The sequence below is a fragment of the Oncorhynchus nerka genome, linkage group LG14, assembly GCF_034236695.1.
Source record: "Oncorhynchus nerka isolate Pitt River linkage group LG14, Oner_Uvic_2.0, whole genome shotgun sequence".
NCBI lineage: Eukaryota > Metazoa > Chordata > Actinopteri > Salmoniformes > Salmonidae > Oncorhynchus > Oncorhynchus nerka.
This window is the reverse complement of record NC_088409.1, coordinates 85612257-85637256: the sequence shown is the minus strand read 5'-3', so window position 1 is coordinate 85637256 and position 25000 is coordinate 85612257. Positions and strand designations below refer to the sequence as shown.

Here is a 25000-nt window from a genome sequence, read left to right as displayed (position 1 = left end):
TCTCTCTCTGTCTCTCTCTCTCTCTCTCTCTCTCTCTGTCTCTGCCTCTGTCAATTCAATTCAATTCAAGGGCTTTATTGGCATGGGAAACATGTGTTAACATTGCCAAAGCAAGTGAGGTAGACAACATACAAAGTGAATATATAAGGTGAAAAACAACAAAAATGAACAGTAAACATTACACATACAGAAGTTTCAAAACAGTAAAGACATTACAAATGTCATATTATATATATATATATATATACAATGTACAAATAGTTAAAGGACACAAGATAAAATAAATAAGCATAAATATGGGTTGTATTTACAATGGTGTTTGTTCTTCACTGGTTGCCCTTTTCTCGTGGCAACAGGTCACAAATCTTGCTGCTGTGATGCACACTGGAATTTCACCCAGTAGATATGGGAGTTTTTCAAAATTGGATTTGTTTTCGAATTCTTTGTGGATCTGTGTGATCTGGGGAAATATGTATCTCTAATATGGTCATACATTGGGCAGGAGGTTAGGAAGTGCAGCTCAGTTTCCACCTCATTTTGTGGGCAGTGAGCACATAGCCTGTCTTCTCTTGAGAGCCATGTCTGCCTACGGCGGCCTTTCTCAATAGCAAGGCTATGCTCACTGAGTCTGTACATAGTCAAAGCTTTCCTTAATTTTGGGTCAGTCACAGTGGTCAGGTATTCTGCCGCTGTGTACTCTCTGTTTAGGGCCAAATAGCATTCTAGTTTGCTCTGTTTTTTTGTTAATTCTTTCCAATGTGTTAAGTAATTATCTTTTTGTTTTCTCATGATTTGGTTGGGTCTAATTGTGCTGTTGTCCTGGGGCTCTGTAGGGTGTGTTTGTGTTTGTGAACAGAGCCCCAGGACCAGCTTGCTTAGGGACTCTTCTCCAGGTTCATCTCTCTGTAGGTGATGGCTTTGTTATGGAAGGTTTGTGAATCGCTTCCTTTTAGGTGGTTGTAGAATTTAATGTCTCTTTTCTGGATTTTGATAATTAGTGGGTATCGGCCTAATTCTGCTCTGCATGCATTATTTGGTGTTTTACGTTGTACACGGAGGATATTTTTGCAGAATTCTGCGTGCAGAGTCTCAATTTGGTGTTTGTCCCATTTTGTGAAGTCTTGGTTGGTGAGCGGACCCCAGACCTCACAACCATAAAGGGCAATGGGCTCTATGACTGATTCAAGTATTTTTAGCCAAATCCTAATTGGTATGTTGAAATTTATGTTTCTTTTGATGGCATAGAATGCCCTTCTTGCCTTGTCTCTCAGATCGTTCACAGCTTTGTGGAAGTTACCTGTGGCACTGATGTTTAGGCCGAGGTATGTATAGTTTTTTGTGTGCTCTAGGGCAACAGTGTCTAGATGGAATTTGTATTTGTGGTCCTGGTGACTGGACCTTTTTTGGAACACCATTATTTTGGTCTTACTGAGATTTACTGTCAGGGCCCAGGTCTGACAGAATCTGTGCATAAGATCTAGGTGCTGCTGTAGGCCCTCCTTGGTTGGTGACAGAAGCACCAGATCATCAGCAAACAGCAGACATTTGACTTAGACATCTGTCTCTGTCTCTCTCTCTCTCTCTCTCTCTCTCTCTGTCTCTCTCTCTCTCTGTCACTCACCCTCTCTCTGTCTCTCTCTCTCTGTCTCTGTCTCTGTCTCTCTCTCTCTCTCTCTCTCTCTCTCTCTCTCTCTCTCTCTCTCTCTCTCTCTCTCTCTCTCTCCCTCTCTCTCTCTCTCTCTCTCTCTCCTTTATGTATGGCTATGCAGTGTTTGGTTACATAGATATTATTTTGGTTCAGTGTCACACCCTCTCCAGAAAGGTCACAGAGAGACAAAGAGGAAGTAGAGGTATATCTCCTCCCTGGCAACAGTTCTCATGATGGGACTAATGAAGGTATTCTGGTATTTTCTACAGACTCCATTGAGACTGGCTCTAGCTTCAAGCACAATCCCTCCATTACACATTACAGTGAAACCCGGGGAGTGGGCATAAACAACATTCCTTATCATAATAGGTCAAACTAAAACTATGTTAATCACAGTCCAAACCCTGCAATCCCCAGGCTACAATTACATACCTTAACCTTCTTCTACTCAACTTCATTTTTTTGTAAGCAATTTTGTGAGAGAAGTACTGTAGAGGTCCTAGTAGTAGCAGAGCTAGAGGCATGTACCAGTAATCCTACCCCCATATAGGCTATATGGGGCTTAGAGGTGGACCCCCGTCATTACAGAGAGGTTAGGATAACAGGTTTGCCTCAGAGCAACATGGTGTTAATGAGCAGCACTTTCTCTCGTACCAGCAGGCCTGATTTGGACCAGGCTCCAGTGTCTGTCTCTCGTGTTCAGCACCACCAGCCTGAGGCTCCAGTGTCTGTCTCTAGTGTTCAGCACCACCAGCCTGAGGCTCCAGTGTCTGTCTCTAGTGTTCAGCACCACCAGCCTGATGCTCCAGTGTCTGTCTCTAGTGTTCAGCAACACCAGCCTGACATGGATGATTGCCTCGCCTGGTTCACCATCTACTTATCTGATAGAGTTCAGTGTGTCAAATCGGAGGTCCTGTTGTCCGGACCTCTGGCAGTCTCTATGGGGGTGCCTCAGGGTTCAATTCTCAGGCAGACTCTCTTCTCTGTATATATCAATGATGTCGCTCTTGCTGCTGGTGATTCTCTGATCCACCTCTATGCAGACAACACCATTATGTATACCTCTGGCCCTTCTTTGGACACTGTGTTAACTAACCTCCAGACGAGCTTCAATGCCATACAACACTCCGTGGCCTCCAACTGCTCTTAAATGCAAGTACAACTAAATGCATGCTCTTCAACCGATCGCTGCCCGCACCTGCCTGCCCATCCAGCATCACTACTCTGGACGGTTCTGACTTAGAATATGTGGACAACTACAAATACCTAGGTGTCTGGCTAGACTGTAAACTCTCCTTCCAGACTCACATTAAATATCTCCAATCCAAATTTAAATCTAGAATCGGCTTCCTATTTCGCAACAAAGCCTCCTTTACTCATGCTGCCAAACATACCCTCGTAAAACTGACCATCCTACTGATCCTTGACCTCGGCGATGTCATTTACAAAATAGCCTCCAACATTCTACTCAACAAATTGGATGCAGTCTATCACAGTGCCATCCGCTTTGCCACCAAAGCCCCATATACTACCCACCACTGCGACCTGTATGCTCTCGTTGCCTGGCCCTCGCTTCATACATGTCACCAAACCCACTGGCTCCAGGTCATCTACAAGTCTCTGCTAGGTAAAGCCCCACCTTATCTCAGCTCACTGGTCACCATAGCAGCACCCACCCGTAGCACGCGCTCCAGCAGGTATATCTCATTGGTCACCCCCAAAGCCAATTCTTCCTTTGGCCGCCTCTAGTTCCAGTTCTCTGCTGCCAATGACTGGAACGAACTGCAAAAATCACTAAAGCTGGAGACTCTTACCTCCCTCACTAGCTTTTAGCACCAGCTGTCAGAGCAGCTCACAGATCACTGCACCTGTACATAGCACATCTGTAAATAGCCCATCCAATCTACCTCATCCCCATACTGTATTTATTTATTTATTTTGCTCCTTTGCACCCCAGTGTCTCAACTTGCACATTCGTCTTTTGCACATTCCAGTGTTTAAATGCTATATTGTAATTCCTTCGCCACCATTGCCTATTTATTACCTTACCTCCCTTATCCTCCTTCCTTTGCACACAACGTATATAGACTTTTCTACCTAATGATTGATTGTATGTTTGTTTATTCAATGTGTAACACTGTGTTGTTGTTAATGTCGAACTGCTTTGCTTTATCTTGGCCAGGTCGTAGTTTCAAATGAGAACTTGTTCTCAACTAACCTAGCTGGTTAAATAAAGTTGAAATAAAATTTAAAAAATTAAAAAGGAGAAACTCATCTTCTCTTAATTAGCACCCCCACGATTAGATTAGCTACTGCTAGCACTAGCAAGCAATAACAATTAGATGACAATCGAATGCCCTGAGGCAATGCTCCTCGAGGCTAAACCTTTTACCAGTGAGAGTAGTGATAGACCACAGACGACCAACAGGAGAGACTATTACAGTAGACTCTATTAGACTTGCAGGGCAGAGTTGACTCTATGTCATCGTTGTATGTATCTTGCAGAGGCCTGACCATTGTCTGTGTCTCCTGCTCACCTCACCATCTCTTCCTCCCTGTCCATCACGCTCCAGGCCCTGCAACATGCTACATCTGTGATAAAGTTTTAGCTGTTTTTCCTTTCCTCCAGGATTTTGGCCTCATTGCCAAAATCCTGAAGTTTCTCTATAAATCTCATACGCGTCTACATTCAAAACCCTTTAATCCTCTCTAGCCCCCCTCGTCCAGGAATGAGGAGTTCTGATAAAAGACTTTAAGCGAAGGCTTAGCCCAGGTTTAATTAACCGAGTAGTCCAACAGAGCAGAACAGAATCAGAACAGAATCTTACATCCAGACACCAGGAAGACAGATTTACCCCACAGCATAGATCAAGAGGAGGATTACTCCCCATATCAAGACTAATACCAGCAGCCCTCCACTGAAAGAGGACCAGACATTAGACCCAGTAACACAGCCTCACCAGTCCTGCACTGAGAGAGGACCAGACAATAGACCCAGTAACACAGTCTCACCAGTCCTCCACTGAGAGAGGACCAGACATTAGACCCAGTAACACAGCCTCACCAGTCCTCCACTGAGAGGACCAGACATTAGACCCAGTAACACAGCCTCACCAGTCCTCCACTGAGAGAGGACCAGACATTAGACCCAGTAACACAGCCTCACCAGTCCTCCACTGAGAGAGGACCAGACATTAGACCCAGTAACACAGCCTCACCAGTCCTCCACTGAGAATGGACCAGACATTAGACCCAGTAACACAGCCTCACCAGTCCTCCACTGAGAGAGGACCAGACATTAGACCCAGTAACACAGCCTCACCAGTCCCCCACTGAGAGAGGACCAGACATTAGACCCAGTAACACAGCCTCACCAGTCCCCCACTGAGAGAGGACCAGACAATATACCCAGTAACACAGCCTCACCATTTCTCCACTGAGAGAGGACCAGACAATAGACCCAGTAACACAGCCTCACCAGTCCCCCACTGAGAGAGGACCAGACATTAGACCCAGTAACACAGCCCCACCAGTCCCCCACTGAGAGAGGACCAGACAATAGACCCAGTAACACAGCCTCACCAGTCCCCCACTGAGAGAGGACCAGACATTAGACCCAGTAACACAGCCTCACCAGTCCCCCACTGAGAGAGGACCAGACAATAGACCCAGTAACACAGCCTCACCAGTCCCCCACTGAGAGAGGACCAGACAATAGACCCAGTAACACAGCCTCACCAGTCCCCCACTGAGAGAGGACCAGACATTAGACCCAGTAACACAGCCTCACCAGTCCTCCACTGAGAGGACCAGACATCAGACCCAGTAACACAGCCTCACCAGTCCCCCACTGAGAGAGGACCAGACATTAGACCCAGTAACACAGCCTCACCAGTCCTCCACTGAGAGAGGACCAGACATTAGACCCAGTAACACAGCCTCACCAGTCCCCCACTGAGAATGGACCAGACATTAGACCCAGTAACACAGCCTCACCAGTCCTCCACTGAGAGAGGACCAGACATTAGACCCAGTAACACAGCCTCACCAGTCCCCCACTGAGAATGGACCAGACATTAGACCCAGTAACACAGCCTCACCAGTCCTCCACTGAGAGAGGACCAGACATTAGACCCAGTAACACAGCCTCACCAGTCCCCCACTGAGAGAGGACCAGACATTAGACCCAATAACTCAGCCTCACCAGTCCTCCACTGAGAGAGGACCAGACATTAGACCCAGTAACACAGCCTCACCAGTCCCCCACTGAGAATGGACCAGACAATAGACCCAGTAACACAGCCTCACCAGTTCTCCACTGAGAGAGGACCAGACATTAGACCCAGTAACACAGCCTCACCAGTCCTCCACTGAGAGAGGACCAAACATTAGACCCAGTAACACAGCCTCACCAGTCCTCCACTGAGAGAGGACCAGACATTAGACCCAGTAACACAGCCTCACCAGTCCCCCACTGAGAGAGGACCAGACAATAGACCCAGTAACACAGCCTCACCAGTCCTCCACTGAGAGAGGACCAGACATTAGACCCAGTAACACAGCCTCACCAGTTCTCCACTGAGAGAGGACCAGACAATAGACCCAGTAACACAGCCTCACCAGTCCCCCACTGAGAGAGGACCAGACATTAGACCCAGTAACACAGCCTCACCAGTCCCCCACTGAGAATGGACCAGACATTAGACCCAGTAACACAGCCTCACCAGTCCTCCACTGAGAGAGGACCAGACATTAGACCCAGTAACACAGCCTCACCAGTCCCCCACTGAGAATGGACCAGACATTAGACCCAGTAACACAGCCTCACCAGTCCTCCACTGAGAGAGGACCAGACATTAGACCCAGTAACACAGCCTCACCAGTCCCCCACTGAGAGAGGACCAGACATTAGACCCAATAACTCAGCCTCACCAGTCCTCCACTGAGAGAGGACCAGACATTAGACCCAGTAACACAGCCTCACCAGTCCCCCACTGAGAATGGACCAGACAATAGACCCAGTAACACAGCCTCACCAGTTCTCCACTGAGAGAGGACCAGACATTAGACCCAGTAACACAGCCTCACCAGTCCTCCACTGAGAGAGGACCAAACATTAGACCCAGTAACACAGCCTCACCAGTCCTCCACTGAGAGAGGACCAGACATTAGACCCAGTAACACAGCCTCACCAGTCCCCCACTGAGAGAGGACCAGACAATAGACCCAGTAACACAGCCTCACCAGTCCTCCACTGAGAGAGGACCAGACATTAGACCCAGTAACACAGCCTCACCAGTTCTCCACTGAGAGAGGACCAGACAATAGACCCAGTAACACAGCCTCACCAGTCCCCCACTGAGAGAGGACCAGACATTAGACCCAGTAACACAGCCTCACCAGTCCCCCACTGAGAGAGGTACAGCTTTCCATCACAACATTTTCACACTTAGGGCTCAAGAACATAGGGTCAGACAGACACGCATGAAATATACACACGTACTAAACGTAGAAACGCACACACAATCTCACCTGCTAAGAGGGTTCATGTGTTTTTTTTATATTTACTTACCCTTCATTTAACTAAGCAAGTCAGTTAATTGAGAACAAATTCCTATTTTACAATGACGGCCTACCCCGGCCAAACCCTCATGACACTAGGCCAATTGTATGCCGTCCTATGGGACTCCCGATAACAGCAGGTTGTGATACACTCTGGGATCAAACCAGGTTCTGTAGTGACACCTCTAGCACTGAGATGAGGTGCCTTAGACCGCTGTGCCACTCAGGAGCCTACAATATTGAATATTGAAGTACCTACTCTACTATCAGGGCTTAGCCTGAGAGGGACTGCAGGGAAATTTGACTCAAGCACAAACATCTCTTATCTACTACTGCCTGCATTTATGCAGGCTATGAGAGGCTAGGGCACTCCTGGCATTACCTACTCCCTCCTTCAATCACAGGGCTGGATTAGCCTGCAAGGTCCTCAGATCAGACATGTCATCGTCATATCACACAGACACTTCCTGCTTTCTGTGGGACCCATCCTACCCATGATCCTCTCCTCCTCAGCATCCGGCAGCCCTAGGCAGGGATTACTTTGTGAGGAATTAGCGGTCACCGTGGTGTGACACAGAGGGGCTCAGAGGAGTGTACAGTCACTCACCCAGAAAGGCGCATGAGCCATGTCGTTTCTATTTTTTAAATGTTTTTAATTTAACCTTTATTTAACTAGGCAAGACAGTTAAGAACGATTTCTTATTTACAATGACGGCCTAACGGGGAACAGTGGGTTAACTGCCTTGTTCAGGGGCAGAAGGACAGATTTTTACCTTGGCAGCTCAGGGATTCGATCCAACAACCTTTCGGTTACTGGCCCAACGCTCTAACCACTAAAGCAGATCACTGGATGTCTGTGTAATGTCAGCCTGCAGAGGAGACAAGACAGAAGACAAAAACACCCAAGGACACACATGTGTTAGGCAGACTCAATATGAGTCAACTTATCCTCGTCTGAGGAAATGAGCCATTTCCTACATAAGTGTTCTATCAAAGTAGAGATGCGAGGCATGGACATGCAGGGGGATTGGCTATGGCTGGAGTACTCCATCCTCTCTCATCTAGTACATTTAGCTCGACACCTCTTTACAGCCTGCTTACAAGCAGGATCAAACACCAGCAAGGACATCGGGCTGAAGAGACTTAGCTCATCCTGTAGATAAAACTATTCCATCATTTATGAGGTTGTTTTATAACCAACAATGGCCTCTTTATTGTTTTATGATTTCCTCCTAAACCTGATAATATATTAGATACAATAGTGGATGGATCCACTGTTGAATACTAGGCTGACAGTGGAAATCAGATGGAATCAACCATGATACGCACCGTAAACATAATCCTGAACAAATTGTGGTACCCAACTCTTCCACTGTCTGACTTTCATTTCGGTGGGAAAGAAAAGAGAGATGGATGAAGTGAAAAGAGAAGGAAGAGATGTGGTCTGTATTCTTGGTGCAGGAGGGCATGTGGTTGACTTGGCTGGCTAACCCAGCAGGCTGTCAGAGCAGAGGCAGGTCAGCCATACAGTGATTGATCATACCATGGGCCAGCCCCTCTACCCTCCATCTCCCTACAGCTGCCCCTTCAGCTAGTCCATAGGAGCCTTCACAACACATTGTTCACCAGAGAGTCATGGGGAGGTCCCCCAAGCTAAGATACACCCAGTGACAGAGTAATAAAGAAAACACACACACATTGACAGTGAAGGCATTGCTGCCTCCACCATACTGTCCAGCCCTGTTCTCTCCATCCATCCATCCATCAATACACCCATCCATCCATTAATACACCCACCCATCCATCCATCCATCCATCCATCCATCCATCCATCCATACACCCATCCATCCATCAATACACCCATCCATCCATCAATACACCCATCCATCCATCAATACACCCGTCCATCCATCCATCCATCCATCCATCCGTCCATCCATCAATACACCCATCCATCCATCAATACATTCATCCATCCATCCATACACCCATCCATCCATCAATACATCCATCCATCCATCCATCCCTCCCTCCATCCATACATCCATCCATCCATCCCTCCATCAATACACCCATCCATCAATCTATCCATCCTTCCATTTCTCAATCAATCCACACCACTCTCCCTTTCGCTGACTGGCCAGTTGGAGTGTGTCCACCTCTCCTCACTAGCTCTGTGATCTCTGCAGGGCCAGTGCTGGATCTCCATGCCTCCTGCCAGTAGGCACAAAGAGCCCCTGTCTGGAGTGGCCTCCAATCCTCCCCTGCTCCCTGTCCCGTGGTGAGTGGCTCTCATGCCTGGCCTGCCCTTGTTCCAGCAGCATTATTGCTGTGGGGGAGAAGGACGGGTAGGGACGGGGGAGGAGTGGGAGACAACCACGGTCTAAACACCTCCAGCATCATCAGGACGTTTGACAGCATGTCAACACCCCCTGCCCCTCGCTGCTGGGACTGCACAGGCGGAGTTGCATTCTGGATTCATTAGCTGGGCCAATATCCCCCCCACCCTGATCTCTATGTCTTATAAGAGTTGAATGTTCATCCTGTCATTATTAGTACAGTGTAGTGTTGATATGGTCTGTCTATGAGTTTATTGTAGGGAGAGCATCCAGCTAGCCTAGCATGCTAATAGAAGCACTGTGTATTAGAGACGGAACACAAGTCATGTATCGAACAAATCCTCAACTCATAGTGGCATGTCTGCATCGACCACAGACAACAAATATATGGGGCACATGTAATTACATGAGTTGCATTGATTTAATGCGAAAACCTTGAAATGAAGAATGGGTTGTGTTTAGGGGATCACACGCAGTGTGCATATTAAAGCGATTGATGTATGTATCTTTATGAGGGTAATTGAAATGTGTATGTTGTCCACAGGAGATGGTGGCACCTTAATTGGGGAGGACGGGCTCTTGTTAATGGCCCGTTGACTCCGTTCCAGCCATTATTATGAGCTGCGTCAACTCAGCAGTCTCCACTGATGTTGTCATATGGGTACCTAGTGATACAATAGAGATAGGACTAACAGTGATGTGCTAGGAAGAGTATTCAGACACCCTCCCTTTTCCACATTTTGTTAGTGCTTTTCTAAAATTGATTAAATAAATAAAATCCTCATCAATCTACCAACAATATCCCCAATGTCAAAGCAAAAACAGGTTTTTAGACATTTTCTTTATTTACATAAGTATTCAGAACCTTTGCTATGAGACTCGAAATTGAGCTCTGGCCCATCCTGTTCCCATTGATCATCCTTGAGATGTTTCTACAACTTGATTGGAGTCCACCTGTGGTAAATTCAATTGATTGGAGATGATTTGGAAAGGTACCCACCTGTCTATATAAGGTCTCAAAACCAAGTCATGAGGTTGAAGGAATTGCCTGCAGAGCTCCGAGACCGGATTGTGTGGAAGCACAGATCTGGGGAAGGGTACCAAAACATTTCTGCAGCATTGAAGGTCCCCAAGAACACAGTGGCCTCCATCATTCTTAAATGGAAGAAGTTTGGAACCACCAAGACTCTTCCTAGAGCTGGCCACACAGCCAAACTGAGCACCCGGGGGAGAAAGGCCTTGGTCAGGGAGGTGACCAAGGACCTGATGGTCATTCTGGCAGAGCTCCAGAGTTCCTGTGTGGAGATGGGAAAACATTCCAGAAGCACAATCATCTCTGCAGCACTCTACCAATGAGGCCTTTATGGTAGAGTGGACAGACTGAAGACACTCCTCAGTAAAAGGCACATGACAACACACTTGGAGTTTACCAATAGGCACCTAAAGGACTCTCAGAGAAACCAGATTCTCTGGTCTGATGAAACTAAGATTGAACTCTTTGGCCTGAATGCCAAGTGTCACATATGGAGGAAACCTTGCACCATCCCTTCCATGAAGCATGGTGGTGGCAGCATCATGCTGTGGGAATATTTTCAGTGGCAGGGGCTGGGGCTGGGGCTGGGAGACTAGTCAGGATCAGGTGAAAGATGAACAGAGAAAAGTACAGAGAGATCCTTGATGAAAACCTACTTCTTTGATGAAAACCTAAAGTCTCAGGACTGTGGCGAAGGTTCACCTTACAACAGGACTACGATCCTAAGCACACAGCCAAGACAACGCAGGAGTGGCTTTGGGACAAGTCTCTGAATGTCGTTGAGTGGCACAGCCAGAGCCTGAACTTGAACCCAATCAAATATCTCTGGAAAGACCTGAAAATAGCTGTGCAGCGACGCTCCCCATTCAACCTGACAAAGTTTGAGAGGATCTACAGAGAAGAATGAGAGAAACTCCCCAAATACAGGTGTGCCAAGCTTGTAGCGTCAAACCCAAGAAGACTCGAGGCTGTAATCGCTGCCAAAGGTGCTTCAACAAAGTACTGAGTAAAGGGTCTGAATGCTTACAGCATGTAAATTAAATATTTATGTTTTTTTTATATAAATGTGCAAACATTTCTAAAAAACCTGCTTTGCTTTGTTATTATGGGGTATTGTGTGTAGATTGATTAGGGAAAAAATAACAATGTAATCTACTTTAGAATAATGCTTTAAGGTAACAAAATGTGGAAAAAGTCTAGGTAAGGGTCTGAAAACTTTCTGAATGCACTGTATATGTTAGCCATTTGTTTTCCATGTCATTAAAGGACTAAGAGTATTTCAGAGAAATAGCCTTAAACTAAATCCACACCCACAATCAATGAAAACAAGCCAACAGCCTTCCAGAAACATACAGTGTGATATCATGGCCAGTTGGGCTGTAAAACCCATAGCATAGACTAGTACATTTATAAAAACAATTTTAGACTACTGGTATGTTGTAGTTCAAGGCTAAATTGAATATAAAAGAGAGGCTACAGTGCCCTTAATCATCATTCTTACAGTAGTCTACTCCAACTTCAACCAGATTAGTGTCTGGGCTAGGGCATAGCAAGGTTTGTGGTTGTGTCTCAGGCCACGTCTCAGCTCCATGTTGACTGGCTGAGCTGTTTTCACCAATTTGCTGTGAACCTTCCTGAGACAATTAACTGCTACAGAGCTTTAACACACTCAGCCTCCAGTATTCTATCTCTCTCTCTCTCCGTCTCTCTCTCTCTCCGTCTCTCTCTCTCTCTCTCTCTCTCTCTCTCTCTCTCTCTTGCTCTCTCTCTCTCTCGCTCCCTCTGTCTCTCTCATTGGAATTAGCAGAAAATAGACTTGTACAACTCTTATGCAGCAGAAAAAAGAGAGGGAGAACAGAAATGTTTGCAACAACGTTAGAGAGAACACGATGTGAGAGGGTTCTCCTGGAATGAAAATCCTTTCCACTCTGTGAGAAGAAGACCAGACAGGTGCCTGCCACAATAACAAGTTAATGAAAGGCAAACACTCTAGCAGGTAAATAATTAGTCTAGTTGAAGGAATAGTAGTGGAAGACAGACTGATTCTATTTCATTGTGTCCGAGAGAGAGGGAAAAGAGAGGGATAGAGAAGACTGAGTGAGGACAGCAGTATGAAATAGAATCCTGATGGATTTCATATGTTGGGTTTTGGGTAGTGGGTGTGGGGGTTGACATAAAGACCCTGGCTCTTTGAGGGCCAACAGATGTAGTACAAGGGATTTCCTGCTCAGTAGACAGGCGGGTACTCAGTGGGAGGGGGCCATCCCAGTCTTTACACTGGCGCTTGCCAACTGTCCCCCCTGCTCCACCCCACCCGCTCCACAGATGAGCCTAAGGAGCTCCCCCACTCAGGAGCTGGATAGCTTACTATCTTGACATTGTAGCTAAGAATATATCAAGTGTGTTACCTATGTGTTATTAAAGAGCTATATGAAAAGATAAGTTCGACAGGACATATCTCCCTCACTCCTGTGATGGCAATAGAGTGACTCAGAACTTCAGAGAGCCATGTCTATCCATGTGTTCATGAGTCCAGCAGTGAGCCCTGTGCGGTGTGGTCAGTGGCTCAGTACAGACAGTGAGCCAGGCCAGTAGACAGGGAGCAGGCCCCGGGGTTATCTCTCTGTCAAGTGGAGCAGTATGCCGACCACTACCTCACTTTACTATCTCACACACTGTCCCTCCTGGAAAACAGGAAGCTATTCTTAGTGCCTCTCGGGACTCTGTAGTCTGTACTTTACAATGGGTAAAGATTAGAGGAAACCACTTTGATACAGTCAAGGTTGATAGTCAACTTTACACAGCACTGTGTGTGTGTGTGTGTGTGTGTGTGTGTGTGTGTGTGTGTGTGTGTGTGTGTGTGTGTGTGTGAGAGAGAGAGAGAGAGAGAGAGAGAGAGAGAGAGAGAGAGAGAGAGGGGAGAAGGAGAGACCTTGTCATTGGCACCCACACAGTGTCAACACATGAACACAGAAAAACGTGAGAGATGAGGATGATGGTCAGCCCTTTGGAAGAATGTCTCCACAATACCTTTGTTTTTTATTTTGTCAAGTCTAAAACGTTCTGGCTTTGATCATTGTTTTAACACCTGCAGTTTAAAAAATCCCAGAGTTCCTTGTTTTGAGGAAAAAAAGCATAAAAGACTGAGGTGAGGAATTCCAGTCATTCTTTGAAAGGCTTGATACTGTACATGACTTAATGTGGCCTGCAGTGCAGTTAGAGGACTCCAGCCAGTCACCTGGTCCTTTGTGATCTGCATCAGCCTGTTTGCTGCTAGAGAGCAGGCCCAGTCAGCCAGTCAGCCATTCAACTAGTCAGCCAGTCATTCAGTCAGCCAGTCAGCAAGTCTGCCAGTCAGCTAGGTAGCCAGTCAGTCAGTCAACTAGTCAGCCAGTCAGCTAGTTAGACAGTCAGCTGGTTAGTCAGTCAGTCCACCAGTCAGCTAGTTAGCCAGTCAGCCAGTCAGTCACTCAGTCAGCCAGTCAGTCAGCCAGTCAGCTAGTAAGACAGTCAGCTGGTTAGTCAGTCAGTCAGCCAGTCAGCTACTTAGCCAGTCAGCCAGTCAGCTAGTTAGCCAGTCAACCAGTCAGTCACTCACTCAGTCAGCCAGTCAGTCAGCTAGTTAGACAGTCAGCTGGTTAGTCAGTCAGTCCGCCAGTCAGCTAGTTAGCCAGTCAGCCAGTCAGTCACTCAGTCAGCCAGATAGGCAGCCAGTCAGCTAGTTAGACAGTCAGCTGGTTAGTCAGTCAGTCCGCCAGTCAGCTAGTTAGCCAGTCAGCCAGTCAGTCACTCCGTCAGCCAGTCAGTCAGCCAGTCAGCTAGTAAGACAGTCAGCTGGTTAGTCAGTCAGTCAGCCAGTCAGCTACTAAGCCAGTCAGCCAGTCAGCTAGTTTGCCAGTCAGCCAGTCAGTCACTCACTCAGTCAGCCAGTCAGTCAGTCAGCCAGTCAGATAGTAAGACAGTCAGCTGGATAGTCAGTCAGTCAGCCAGTCAGCTACTTAGCCAGTCAGCCAGTCAGTCAGCTGGTTAGTCAGTCAGTTAGCCAGTCAGTCACTCAGTCAGCCAGTCAGTCAGTCAGCCAGTCAGATAGTAAGACAGTCAGCTGGATAGTCAGTCAGTCAGCCAGTCAGCTACTTAGCCAGTCAGCCAGTCAGTCAGCTGGTTAGTCAGTCAGTTAGCCAGTCAGTCACTCAGTCAGCCAGTCAGTCAGTCAGCCAGTCAGATAGTAAGACAGTCAGCTGGATAGTCAGTCAGTCAGCCAGTCAGCTACTTAGCCAGTCAGCCAGTCAGTCAGCTGGTTAGTCAGTCAGTTAGCCAGTCAGCCAGTCAGTCAGCCAGTCCTCTCCGTCGTTCAACAGTACAGCTCTATCTCTCTTTGTTCTCCATAGCATGCTATTAAACATGAACAAAGCCGTCTCATTACTTGGTGTCTCCATTACTAACACACAGCAAACATCAACAGAGAAAGAATGAAGCCCACCTTGAGCCTGTGTGAGTATAGTATAGTATACTATAGTACAGTATAGTAAACACAGAACAAACAGGATTCACGGTGAATGCATTAACCCTGTCTATATTAAGAGGGTCAGATGGAGAGATTGTGGCTCTGTGCTGTACGTGTGGTTAATGATAAACCAAACAAACTGGGTTAGCTCGCCCCAGCCTGACAAAACATAACTTGTTGAAACCTGGATTATGTTTACAGTCGCTCGAGTGTAGGAGAACTCTAAAAGCCAGGTCATTAGAATAACAGTGTACAAAAGTAGTGGGTTTTTTGCTTTTAAAGTGAAATCTTGCAGGGCTCTGAGAGCTTGGTAGAGTAAACATTGTTAATACGTTAACTTCCTTCTCTGAAGTTTCACTGGGGAGAAAAGCTCTGGGTTTGTCTTGAACTCAACGTGGAATTAGTCAATAAATCCTTGGAATAAAACGCTAAAATGTAAAAAAAAAAAAAAAAAGATAAACTACGACAAAATTGAAATTTGCTGAACATTTTTCAGCAATCACAAGCATACAATGTCCAAATGGTTTTTTAAAAGGCCTGTATACTCAGTCCATGGAACGTAGGGTACACTGTTCCTGTTCTGAAGTTTAAACGAGGTCTTGTAAAAGCTCAGTGCTTAGTTTTCTCTGCTCTCTCCTTCAATCTCATTCTCTCTCCTGCAGGGTTCTATCCTGGTTGCTCCGACAACGTAATTATATGTGCGGGAGCGTGAGAAATAGAGTGGAGTCAGAGAGAGAGAGATACAGAGAGAGACAGAGAGACAGAGAGACAGAGAGAGACAGAGAGACAGAGAGAGACAGAGAGAGACAGAGACAGAGAGACAGAGAGAGACAGAGACAGAGAGAGGGCTGCAGCTCAGAACCTTGTCATTATAGGTCCTTTTGAACCTGGTCCAGAATAAGCAGCCCAGTGCTGTGGGCAGGGCCAGGCCAGCCACTGTCTCTACTCTGGCCTGCACCGCTCCAGTCCTGCTTACCATCCTGCTCCAGCCAAACCTCTTGTTCTTCTACTTGAAGAACCCACCTAGAAATAAATACCCCATATCGTCCACTGTTGGGGGGAATATCTTTAGCATTCCAATTCATGGAAACTGGTGCCCTGTTTAACACTCTGTTCAATTTCCTTGACATTTCTATTTGATGTATTCATCAGGAGACCTTCTGTCTTTCTGAAGGCAGGCCTCTAACCATCCAGGGTGAGTGACTGAGTGAATAAAAGACAGCAGAGGAACAGTCACCAGTTTGGGGCAGCAGAGCCTGACTCTGGGGTGAGATCTAAGAGGAGATGAGGACATGACACCGTCCCCCGGCACCACTAACACACAGGGTATGGTTTCAGCTGTGCTCTTCCGTGACCAACCCACTGCTACTATATTCCCATGGTACCAGGGTCTCTCATTTCAAAGGCAGAGCCCTTAAAAGCAACCAATAAATCATTTTAGATTCATTTTTTAATTATGGCCATTTCTGCACCTGATGGTACATCAAGAGTTAGAAATATATACATCATCCACAACCAAATACGAAGAAAGCATAGTAAGTCCACAGCTGAAATACAGAATGTATCTTGCCTTCTCATGTAGCCTATGGCACATTCCTTTAGTATTCATCCCCACTCCCCTAACCACCATTAGATCCTCCCCTCCAGCCCCAGCCAGTCACCAGCGCCCTAAAAAAGTCCACCGCCCATCCCCCAAACCCCTCGCTCTCGAATAGATTCAGTGAGGGCTTTGGTGACAGCTCTTGGGCATGCTTGAGAAGCAGTTGATATCTGAGATCCTCTTCTCAATGTTCCCTCTCCAGCCAGTAGAGACACAGACAGCACAGATCATATATCTAAGAGCTGACCTCAGAACAGCCAGTAGAGACACAGCACAGATAGCAAGTCTAAGATCTGACCTCAGAAACCAACCAGCCTCTTTTTATGGAGTGTATATTATTCACTATCTATTTGTTTGAAAGCTTTTAGTCCCAAACCTTTCAGTGTAGTCACTGACCCTCACAATGATGGAATGCCCCCTCCACATCAAAGCAGGTCCATCATTAAGACAGTCCAGCAGGCATTAAAGAGGAGCTCCTCTAGTCTAGTCTACAACCAATGAAAACTGGTGTATCTCTCTCCACTAAAAGATGACCGAACACAGATACAATGACTGGCCTGTTTTGTGTATTAAAAACTCTGATCCATCTCCCTGACAAACACCAGAGCTAGCAGGACAACCAAAACAGCTTTGTTCCTATTGTAGCTCCTGACCCCCTACCAAGGGTCCTTTACAAGAGCACTCACCCTGGGATGATCAGGCCACTCTCCCCCCAGGCCTCCTCAAGCCTACTGGGGCCACTGGGCAAAACACATCCTGAACCATCTCCTGTGAGATTATCCAACTCAATGAGCACATTGAGGGGGAAATAAAGTAGGAAACTGGAGTCTTCTATTCAGCCCCAGCTCCAGTCTAAACCCCCTTCTCTTCCATTCACACCGAACCCAGAGGCCACAAAGGCCCAAGAAGAAATAAGAAAAGCCCCAACACGAGCTGCACTCACATGCTACTTCCAGCGAGGCGTTGTGGCTGACGGCTTCTCCCAGGTAGTTGCGGGCGACGCAGACGTAGGAGCCCTCATCCGGTTTGGAGCGTCGTCCGTGGACGATCCGTAGAAAGAAGAGGGAGCCGCTGGGAAGGAGCATGCGTTGAGATCGAGGGTTGTCCCGGTCCGTTTCCACCCGCTCCCCGTCCTTGTACCACTCCACCGTGGGGCTGGGCCGCCCCTCTGCCTTGCAGTTGAGGGTGGCCGGCTCTCCTTTGGACACGATCAAGTCAGAGGGGTGCTCCACAATCCGGGGTGGGGAGTCCTCCTGACGCAGACGGGATCCTGGGAAGAGAAGAGAGAGAATTGACTAACACTGGATGTTAAGGGGCAACAGGCCAGCTAGGACCATGTACTGTTAACACTGCAGATGTATACCTTACTCTGAATTGTGAAACATGGGAACAGAGAGAAACAGTAGTGGATTGGTAATATCTCAATAGAGTAAGTCATCCTAGGCAGGTGCCTGTGATATGCACAGCAGCTTTACTTGCTATATTGTATTTACTTTGCCACCATGGCCTTTTTTGCCTTTACCTCCCTTCTCACCTAATTTGCTCACATTGTATATAGACTTGTTTTTTTTTACTGTATTATTGACTGTATGTTTGTTTTACTCCATGTGTAACTCTGTGTCGTTGTATGTGTCGAACTGCTTTGCTTTATCTTGGCCAGGTCGCAATTGTAAATGAGAACTTGTTCTCAACTTGCTTACCTGGTTAAATAAAGGTGAAATAAAAAAAGAAAGCAGCTCAATTACTATTCTCAGAGTGATGTCACCCTGTCATTACATCATACAGTAACTTCTCCTTTAGAGCTGAGCAATGCTACAGTAACTTGTCCTTTAGAGCCTTTCATTAAATACAGTAACTTGTCCTTTAGAGCCTTTCATTAAATACAGTAACTTGTCCTTCAGAGACTTTCATTAAATACAGTAACTTGTCCATTAGAGCCTTTCATTAAATACAGTAACTTGTCCTTTAGAGCCTTTCATTAAACACAGCAACTTCTCCTTTAGAGCAGAGCAATTCTACAGTAACTTGTCCTTTAGAGCCTTTCATTAAATACAGTAACTTCTCCTTTAGAGCCTTTCATTAAATACAGTAACTTGTCCTTTAGAGCCTTTCATTAAATACAGCAACTTCTCCTTTAGAGCTGAGCAATGCTACAGTAACTTGTCCTTTAGAGCCTTTCATTAAATACAGTAACTTGTCCTTTAGAGCCTTTCATTAAATACAGTAACTTCTCCTTTAGAGCCTTTCATTAAATACAGTAACTTGTCCTTTAGAGCCTTTCATTAAATACAGTAACTTGTCCTTTAGAGCCTTTCATTACATACAGTAACTTGTCCTTTAGAGCCTTTCATTAAATACAGTAAATTCTCCTTTAGAGCCTTTCATTAAATACAGTAACTTATCCTTTAAAGCCTTTCATTACACACAGTAACATCTCCTGCTGAGCAACCCAACGTTCCAGCTATGTACCCCTGTCAGAAATGAGAGGGGGGGGGGGAGACACACCTCACAGCTTTGTGTTAATCAACAGACAAATATACTGTCTATCCATTTTTATTTAACTAGGCAATTTAGTTAAGAACAACTTCTTATTTTTAACGACACCCTACCTGGGAACAGTGGGTTAACTACCTTTGGTCAGCGGCAGAAGGACAGATTTTCACCTTGGCAGCTCAGGGATTTGATTCAGCAAGTTTTCAGTTACTGGCCCAACGCTCTAACCACTAGGCTACCTGCCTCCCCGTTTAGCAGACGCTTTAATCAAAACTGATGTACAGTCGTTACTGTATACATGGACCCAGCAGGAATCCACCCCACAACCCTTGGTGCTGCAAGCTCTATGGAGTGAGCCATACAGGACCACATGAGCAGAGACCCAGGAAGAAACAACTAGAAGCTAATACAACCAGCATGTCCAGAGATACAACCTCTCTCATCATCACCCAGTGCCTGGGCTTACCTCCGCTGTACCCACACCCCACCAAACCCCTGTCTGCGCATTATGCCCTGAATATATTCTACCATGCCCAGAAATCTGCTCCTTTTATTCTTTGTCCCCAACGCTCTATGCGACCAGTTTTGATAGCCTTTAGCCGCACCCTCATACCACTCCTCCTCTGTTCCGCGGGTGATATGGAGGTAAACCGAGGCCCTGCATGTCCCCAGGCACCCTCATTTGTTGACTTCTGTGATCGAAAAAGCCTTGGTTTCATGCATGTCAACATCAGAAGTCTCCTCCCTAAGTTTGTTTTACTCATTGCTTTAGCACACTCTGCTAACCCTGATGTCCTTGCCATGTCTGAATCCTGGCTTAGGAAGGCCACCAAAAATTCTGAGATTTCCATACCCAACTATAACATTTTCCGTCAAGATAGAACTGCCAAAGGGGGAGGAAGCCTGCAAAGTAATGTCATACTTTCCAGGTCCATACCAAAACAGTTCGAACTACTAATTTTAAAAATGACGCTCTCCAGAAATAAGTCTCTCACTGTTGCCGCCTGCTACCGACCCCCCTCAGCTCCCAGCTATGCCCTGGACACCATTTGTGAATTGATTGCCCCCCATCTAGCTTCAGAGTTTGTTCTGTTAGGTGACCTAAACTGGGACACCCCGGCAGTCCTACAATCTAAGCTAGATGCCCTCAATCTCACACAAATCATCAAGGAACCCACCAGGTACAACCCCAAATCTGTAAACACGGGCACCCTCATAGACGTCATCCTGACCAACTGGCCCTCCAAATACACCTCCGCTGTCTTCAACCAGGATCTCAGCGATCACTGCCTCATTGCCTGTATCCGCTACGGATCCGCAGTCAAACGACCACCCCTCATCACTGTCAAACACTCCCTAAAACACTTCTGTGAGCAGGCCTTTCTAATCGACCTGGCCCAGGTATCCTGGAAGGACATGCCTGGTCATTCTTTAAAAGCAACTTCCTCACCATTTTAGATAAGCATGCTCCGTTAAAAAAAATGCAGAACTAAGAACAGATATAGCCCTTGGTTCACTCCAGAACTGACTGCCCTCGACCAGCACAAAAACATCCTGTGGCGGACTGCAAAAGCATCGAATAGTCCCCGCGATATGCAACTCTTCAGGGAAGTCAGGAAGCAATACACACAGTCAGGCAGGAAAGCAAAGGCCAGCTTCTTCAGGCAGAAATTTGCATCCTGTAGCTCTAACTCCAAAAAGTTCTGGGACACTGTGAAGTCCAGGGAGAACAAGAGCACCTCCTCCCAGCTGCCATTTCTCAACGGCTGGCCATGCCTCCCTCCTGGCTACTCCAACCTCGGCCAACAGCTCCACCCCCCCCCCCCCCCGCAGCTACTCGGCCAAGCCTCTCCAGGTTCTCCTTTACCCAAATCCAGATAGCAGATGTTCTGAAAGAGCTGCAAAACCTGGACCCGTACAAATCAGCTGGGCTTGACTATCTGGACCCTCTATTTCTGAAACTAACCGCCGCCATTGTCGCAACCCCTATTACCAGCCTGTTCAACCTCTCTTTCATATCGTCTGAGATCCCCAAGGATTGGAAAGCTGCCGCAGTCATCACCCTCTTCAAAGGGGGAGACACCCTGGACCCAAACTGTTACAGACCTATATCCATCCCGCCCTGCCTATCTAAGGTCTTCGAAAGCCAAGTCAACAAACAGGTCACTGACCATCTCGAATCCCACCGTACCTTCTCCGCTGTGCAATCTGGTTTCCGAGCCGGTCACGGGTGCACCTCAGCCACGCTCAAGGTACTAAAATATATCATAACCGCCATCGATAAAAGACAGTACTGTGCAGCCGTCTTCATCGACCTTGCCAAGGCATTCGACTCTGTCAATCACCATATTCTTATCGGCAGACTCAGTAGCCTCAGATTTTCTGATGGCTGCCTTGCCTGGTTCACCAACTACTTTGCAGACAGAGTTCAGTGTGTCAAATCGGAGGGCATGCTGTCCGGTCCTCTGGCAGTCTCTATGGGGGTGCCACAGGGTTCAATTCTCGGGCCGACTCTTTTCTCTGTATATATCAATGATGTTGCTCTTGCTGCGGGCGATTCCCTGATCCACCTCTACGCAAACGACACCATTCTGTATACTTCCGGCCCGTCCTTGGACACTGTGCTATCTAACCTCCAAACGAGCTTCAATGCCATACAACACTCCTTCCGTGGCCTCCAACTGCTCTTAAACGCTAGTAAAACCAAATGCATGCTTTTCAACCGTTCGCTGCCTGCACCCGCACGCCCAACTAGCATCACCACCCTGGATGATTCCGACCTAGAATATGTGGACATCTATAAGTACCTAGGTGTCTGGCTAGACTGTAAACTCTCCTTCCAAACTCATATCAAACATCTCTAATCTAAAATCATATCTAGACTCAGCTTTCTATTCCGCAACAAAGCCTCCTTCACTCACGCCGCCAAACCTACCCTAGTAAAACTGACTATCCTACCGATCCTCGACTTCGGCGATGTCATCTACAAAATAGCTTCCAACACTCTACTCAGCAAACTGGATGCAGTTTATCACAGTGCCATCCGTTTTGTTACTAAAGCACCTTATTCCACCCACCACTGCGACCTGTATGCTCTAGTCGGCTGGCTGAATTGCAAAAATCGCTGAAGTTGGAGACTTTTATCTCCCTCACCAACTTCAAACATCTGCTATCTGAGCAGCTAACCGATCGCTGCAGCTGTACATAGTCAGTCGGTAAATAGCCCACCCAATTTACCTACCTCTTCCCCATACTGTTTATATTTATTTACTTTTCTGCTCTTTTGCACACAAATATCTCTACCTGTACATGACCATCTGATCATTTATCACTCCAGTGTTAATCTGCAAAATTGTAATTATTCCCCTACCTCCTCATGCCTTTTGCACACAATGTATATAGACTCTCTTTTTTTTCTACTGTGTTATTGACTTGTTAATTGTTTACTCCATGTGTAACTCTGTGTTGTCTGTTCACACTGCTATGCTTTATCTTGGCCAGGTCGCAGTTGCAAATGAGAACTTGTTCTCAACTAGCCTACCTGGTTAAATAAAGGTGAAATAAATAAAAATACATGAGGCAGCAACATGGCTGAAACCAGTGAGCTGTGGCTATCAGAACTGCTTTAATGCAAATGAGCATGATGTCGTTAACGCCTGAGGGATAGAAGATGGCAGGTCTGTGTGTGTGTGTGTGTGTGTGTGTGTGTGTGTGTGTGTGTGCGTGTGCGTGTGTGTCCGTGTGTCCATGTGTCCGTGTGTCCAACCCTGCACCCTGTATCTCCCCACATAGGCCTTGGAGCCAAATCAGCACCAATTCAACGGAAATGGGACTAATTGGTGGCACAGGTTCACAATTAATTTACCCAGCATCACATGGACTTGCCACACTACCTCGACTCAGTGCCTTCTCATCTCCACAAATCCTCCATTCATCCGCCCCATTTTCCCCAAAAAATTGTTCTGAGAGCGCATCTTCCTGCGGTGGGCCGTGATTAGAGGGGAGTCAGCAGAATTAGAGGCAGGCGACGCCGGGTCAAGATGAATCACTACTACTGAAAACAGGGAGGGGCGCCAACGGAACATCATTAACCCACACCCCCAAAATACAGAGTAGACTCACTACACCCCAGTCACTCATTACCACTCCCTTTCCACAGACTTTATTATGGTGCTATGTTGCTTCTACTGTGTCTTTACTGTTCATGTTTAAGTGGAATATTGGTTGTCCACAGTGGAGGAGGAAAGGTTGATAGTGAAGTCTGTACGATAAGGCAGTAAGGTGATGCAATAACAACGCAACAGTGTTGTGAAAGTAATTCCTACACTGGTTTCTTAATGATGAGTGGGTATTACTGTAACTATTAGTGAGTTTCCCTTCTGAAGAGATGCTCAGGGAGTAATTACTGCATCCCTGTGTGTGGGTGTTAGAGGGAGATATCGAGAGAAGAGAGAGACAGAGGGACCCCCATTGCCCAGAGAAAAGAGATAATCTATTCCTCTATCTAAAAATTGAATAAAGCCCCCAGAAAAACAGAGTCCGTCTCAGATGTTTGAGTCTGTTGCATGTATCTGTCTGAGCCACTCCTAATTAACCACCATTAGTAACCAGGCTAACCATGCTAACCAGGTGCATGTATCTGTCTGAGCCACTCCTAATTAACCACCATTAGTAACCAGGCTAACCATGCTAACCATGCTAACCATGCTAACCAGGTGCATGTATCTGTCTGAGCCACTCCTAATTAACCAGCATTAGTAACCATGCTAACCATGCTAACCATGCTAACCATGCTAACCAGGTGCATGTATCTGTCTGAGCCACTCCTAATTAACCACCATTAGTAACCAGGCTAACCATGCTAACCATGCTAACCATGCTAACCAGGTGCATGTATCTGTCTGAGCCACTCCTAATTAACCACCATTAGTAACCAGGCTAACCATGCTAACCAGGTGCATGTATCTGTCTGAGCCACTCCTAATTAACCACCATTAGTAACCAGGCTAACCATGCTAACCATGCTAACCAGGTGCATGTATCTGTCTGAGCCACTCCTAATTAACCACCATTAGTAACCAGGCTAACCATGCTAACCAGGCTAACCAGGTGCATGTATCTGTCTGAGCCACTCCTAATTAACCACCATTAGTAACCTGATCCCATCACAGCCCTTTGATCCTGCAGCCTGCATCCTAACCAGGCTAACCAGGTTAACCATGCTAACCAGGCTAACCAGGCTAACCAGGCCCAGCCCTTTGATCAGCCTGCATATCACATCATCAGGGTTAAGAGGTACGCTAACCACCCTCACTAACACTAGGCTATACATCCAAGCCATTGCTGCCACTGATACCCACCACAGCCCTTCACCAGAGAAAACAGGCAGGAGAGTATGTTTTATTAAACAGGCCTTTGAAGAGCTCTGCAGTCTATCTGCCTGCTCTCGCCTCCCCCATTGATGTATTTCCTGTTTAATTTAGATCCGTCTGAAACCAGGGGTTTGAGGGTACACCACTAACCATTTAGATCTGTCTGAAACCAGGGGTTTGAGGGTACACCACTAACCATTTAGATCCGTCTGAAACCAGGGGTTTGAGGGTACACCACTAACCATTTAGATCCGTCTGAAACCAGGGGTTTGAGGGTACACCACTAACCATTTAGATCCGTCTGAAACCAGGGGTTTGAGGGTACACCACTAACCATTTAGATCCGTCTGAAACCAGGGGTTTGAGGGTACACCACTAACCATTTAGATCCGTCTGAAACCAGGGGTTTGAGGGTACACCACTAACCATTTAGATCAGTCTGAAACCA

General features: G+C 46.6%; 1 protein-coding gene across 1 annotated transcript in view; it reads right to left on the bottom strand.

Moving 5' to 3' along the window:
• The window catches only part of LOC115120871 (roundabout homolog 1-like), a 490866-nt gene that overhangs the window by 348292 nt on the left and 117574 nt on the right, over positions 1 to 25000 (bottom strand). The window contains exon 3 of the mRNA XM_065000506.1: positions 17631 to 17957. Coding sequence (XP_064856578.1) covers positions 17631 to 17957 — 327 coding nt within the window. The remainder of the gene's footprint in view (positions 1 to 17630; positions 17958 to 25000) is intronic.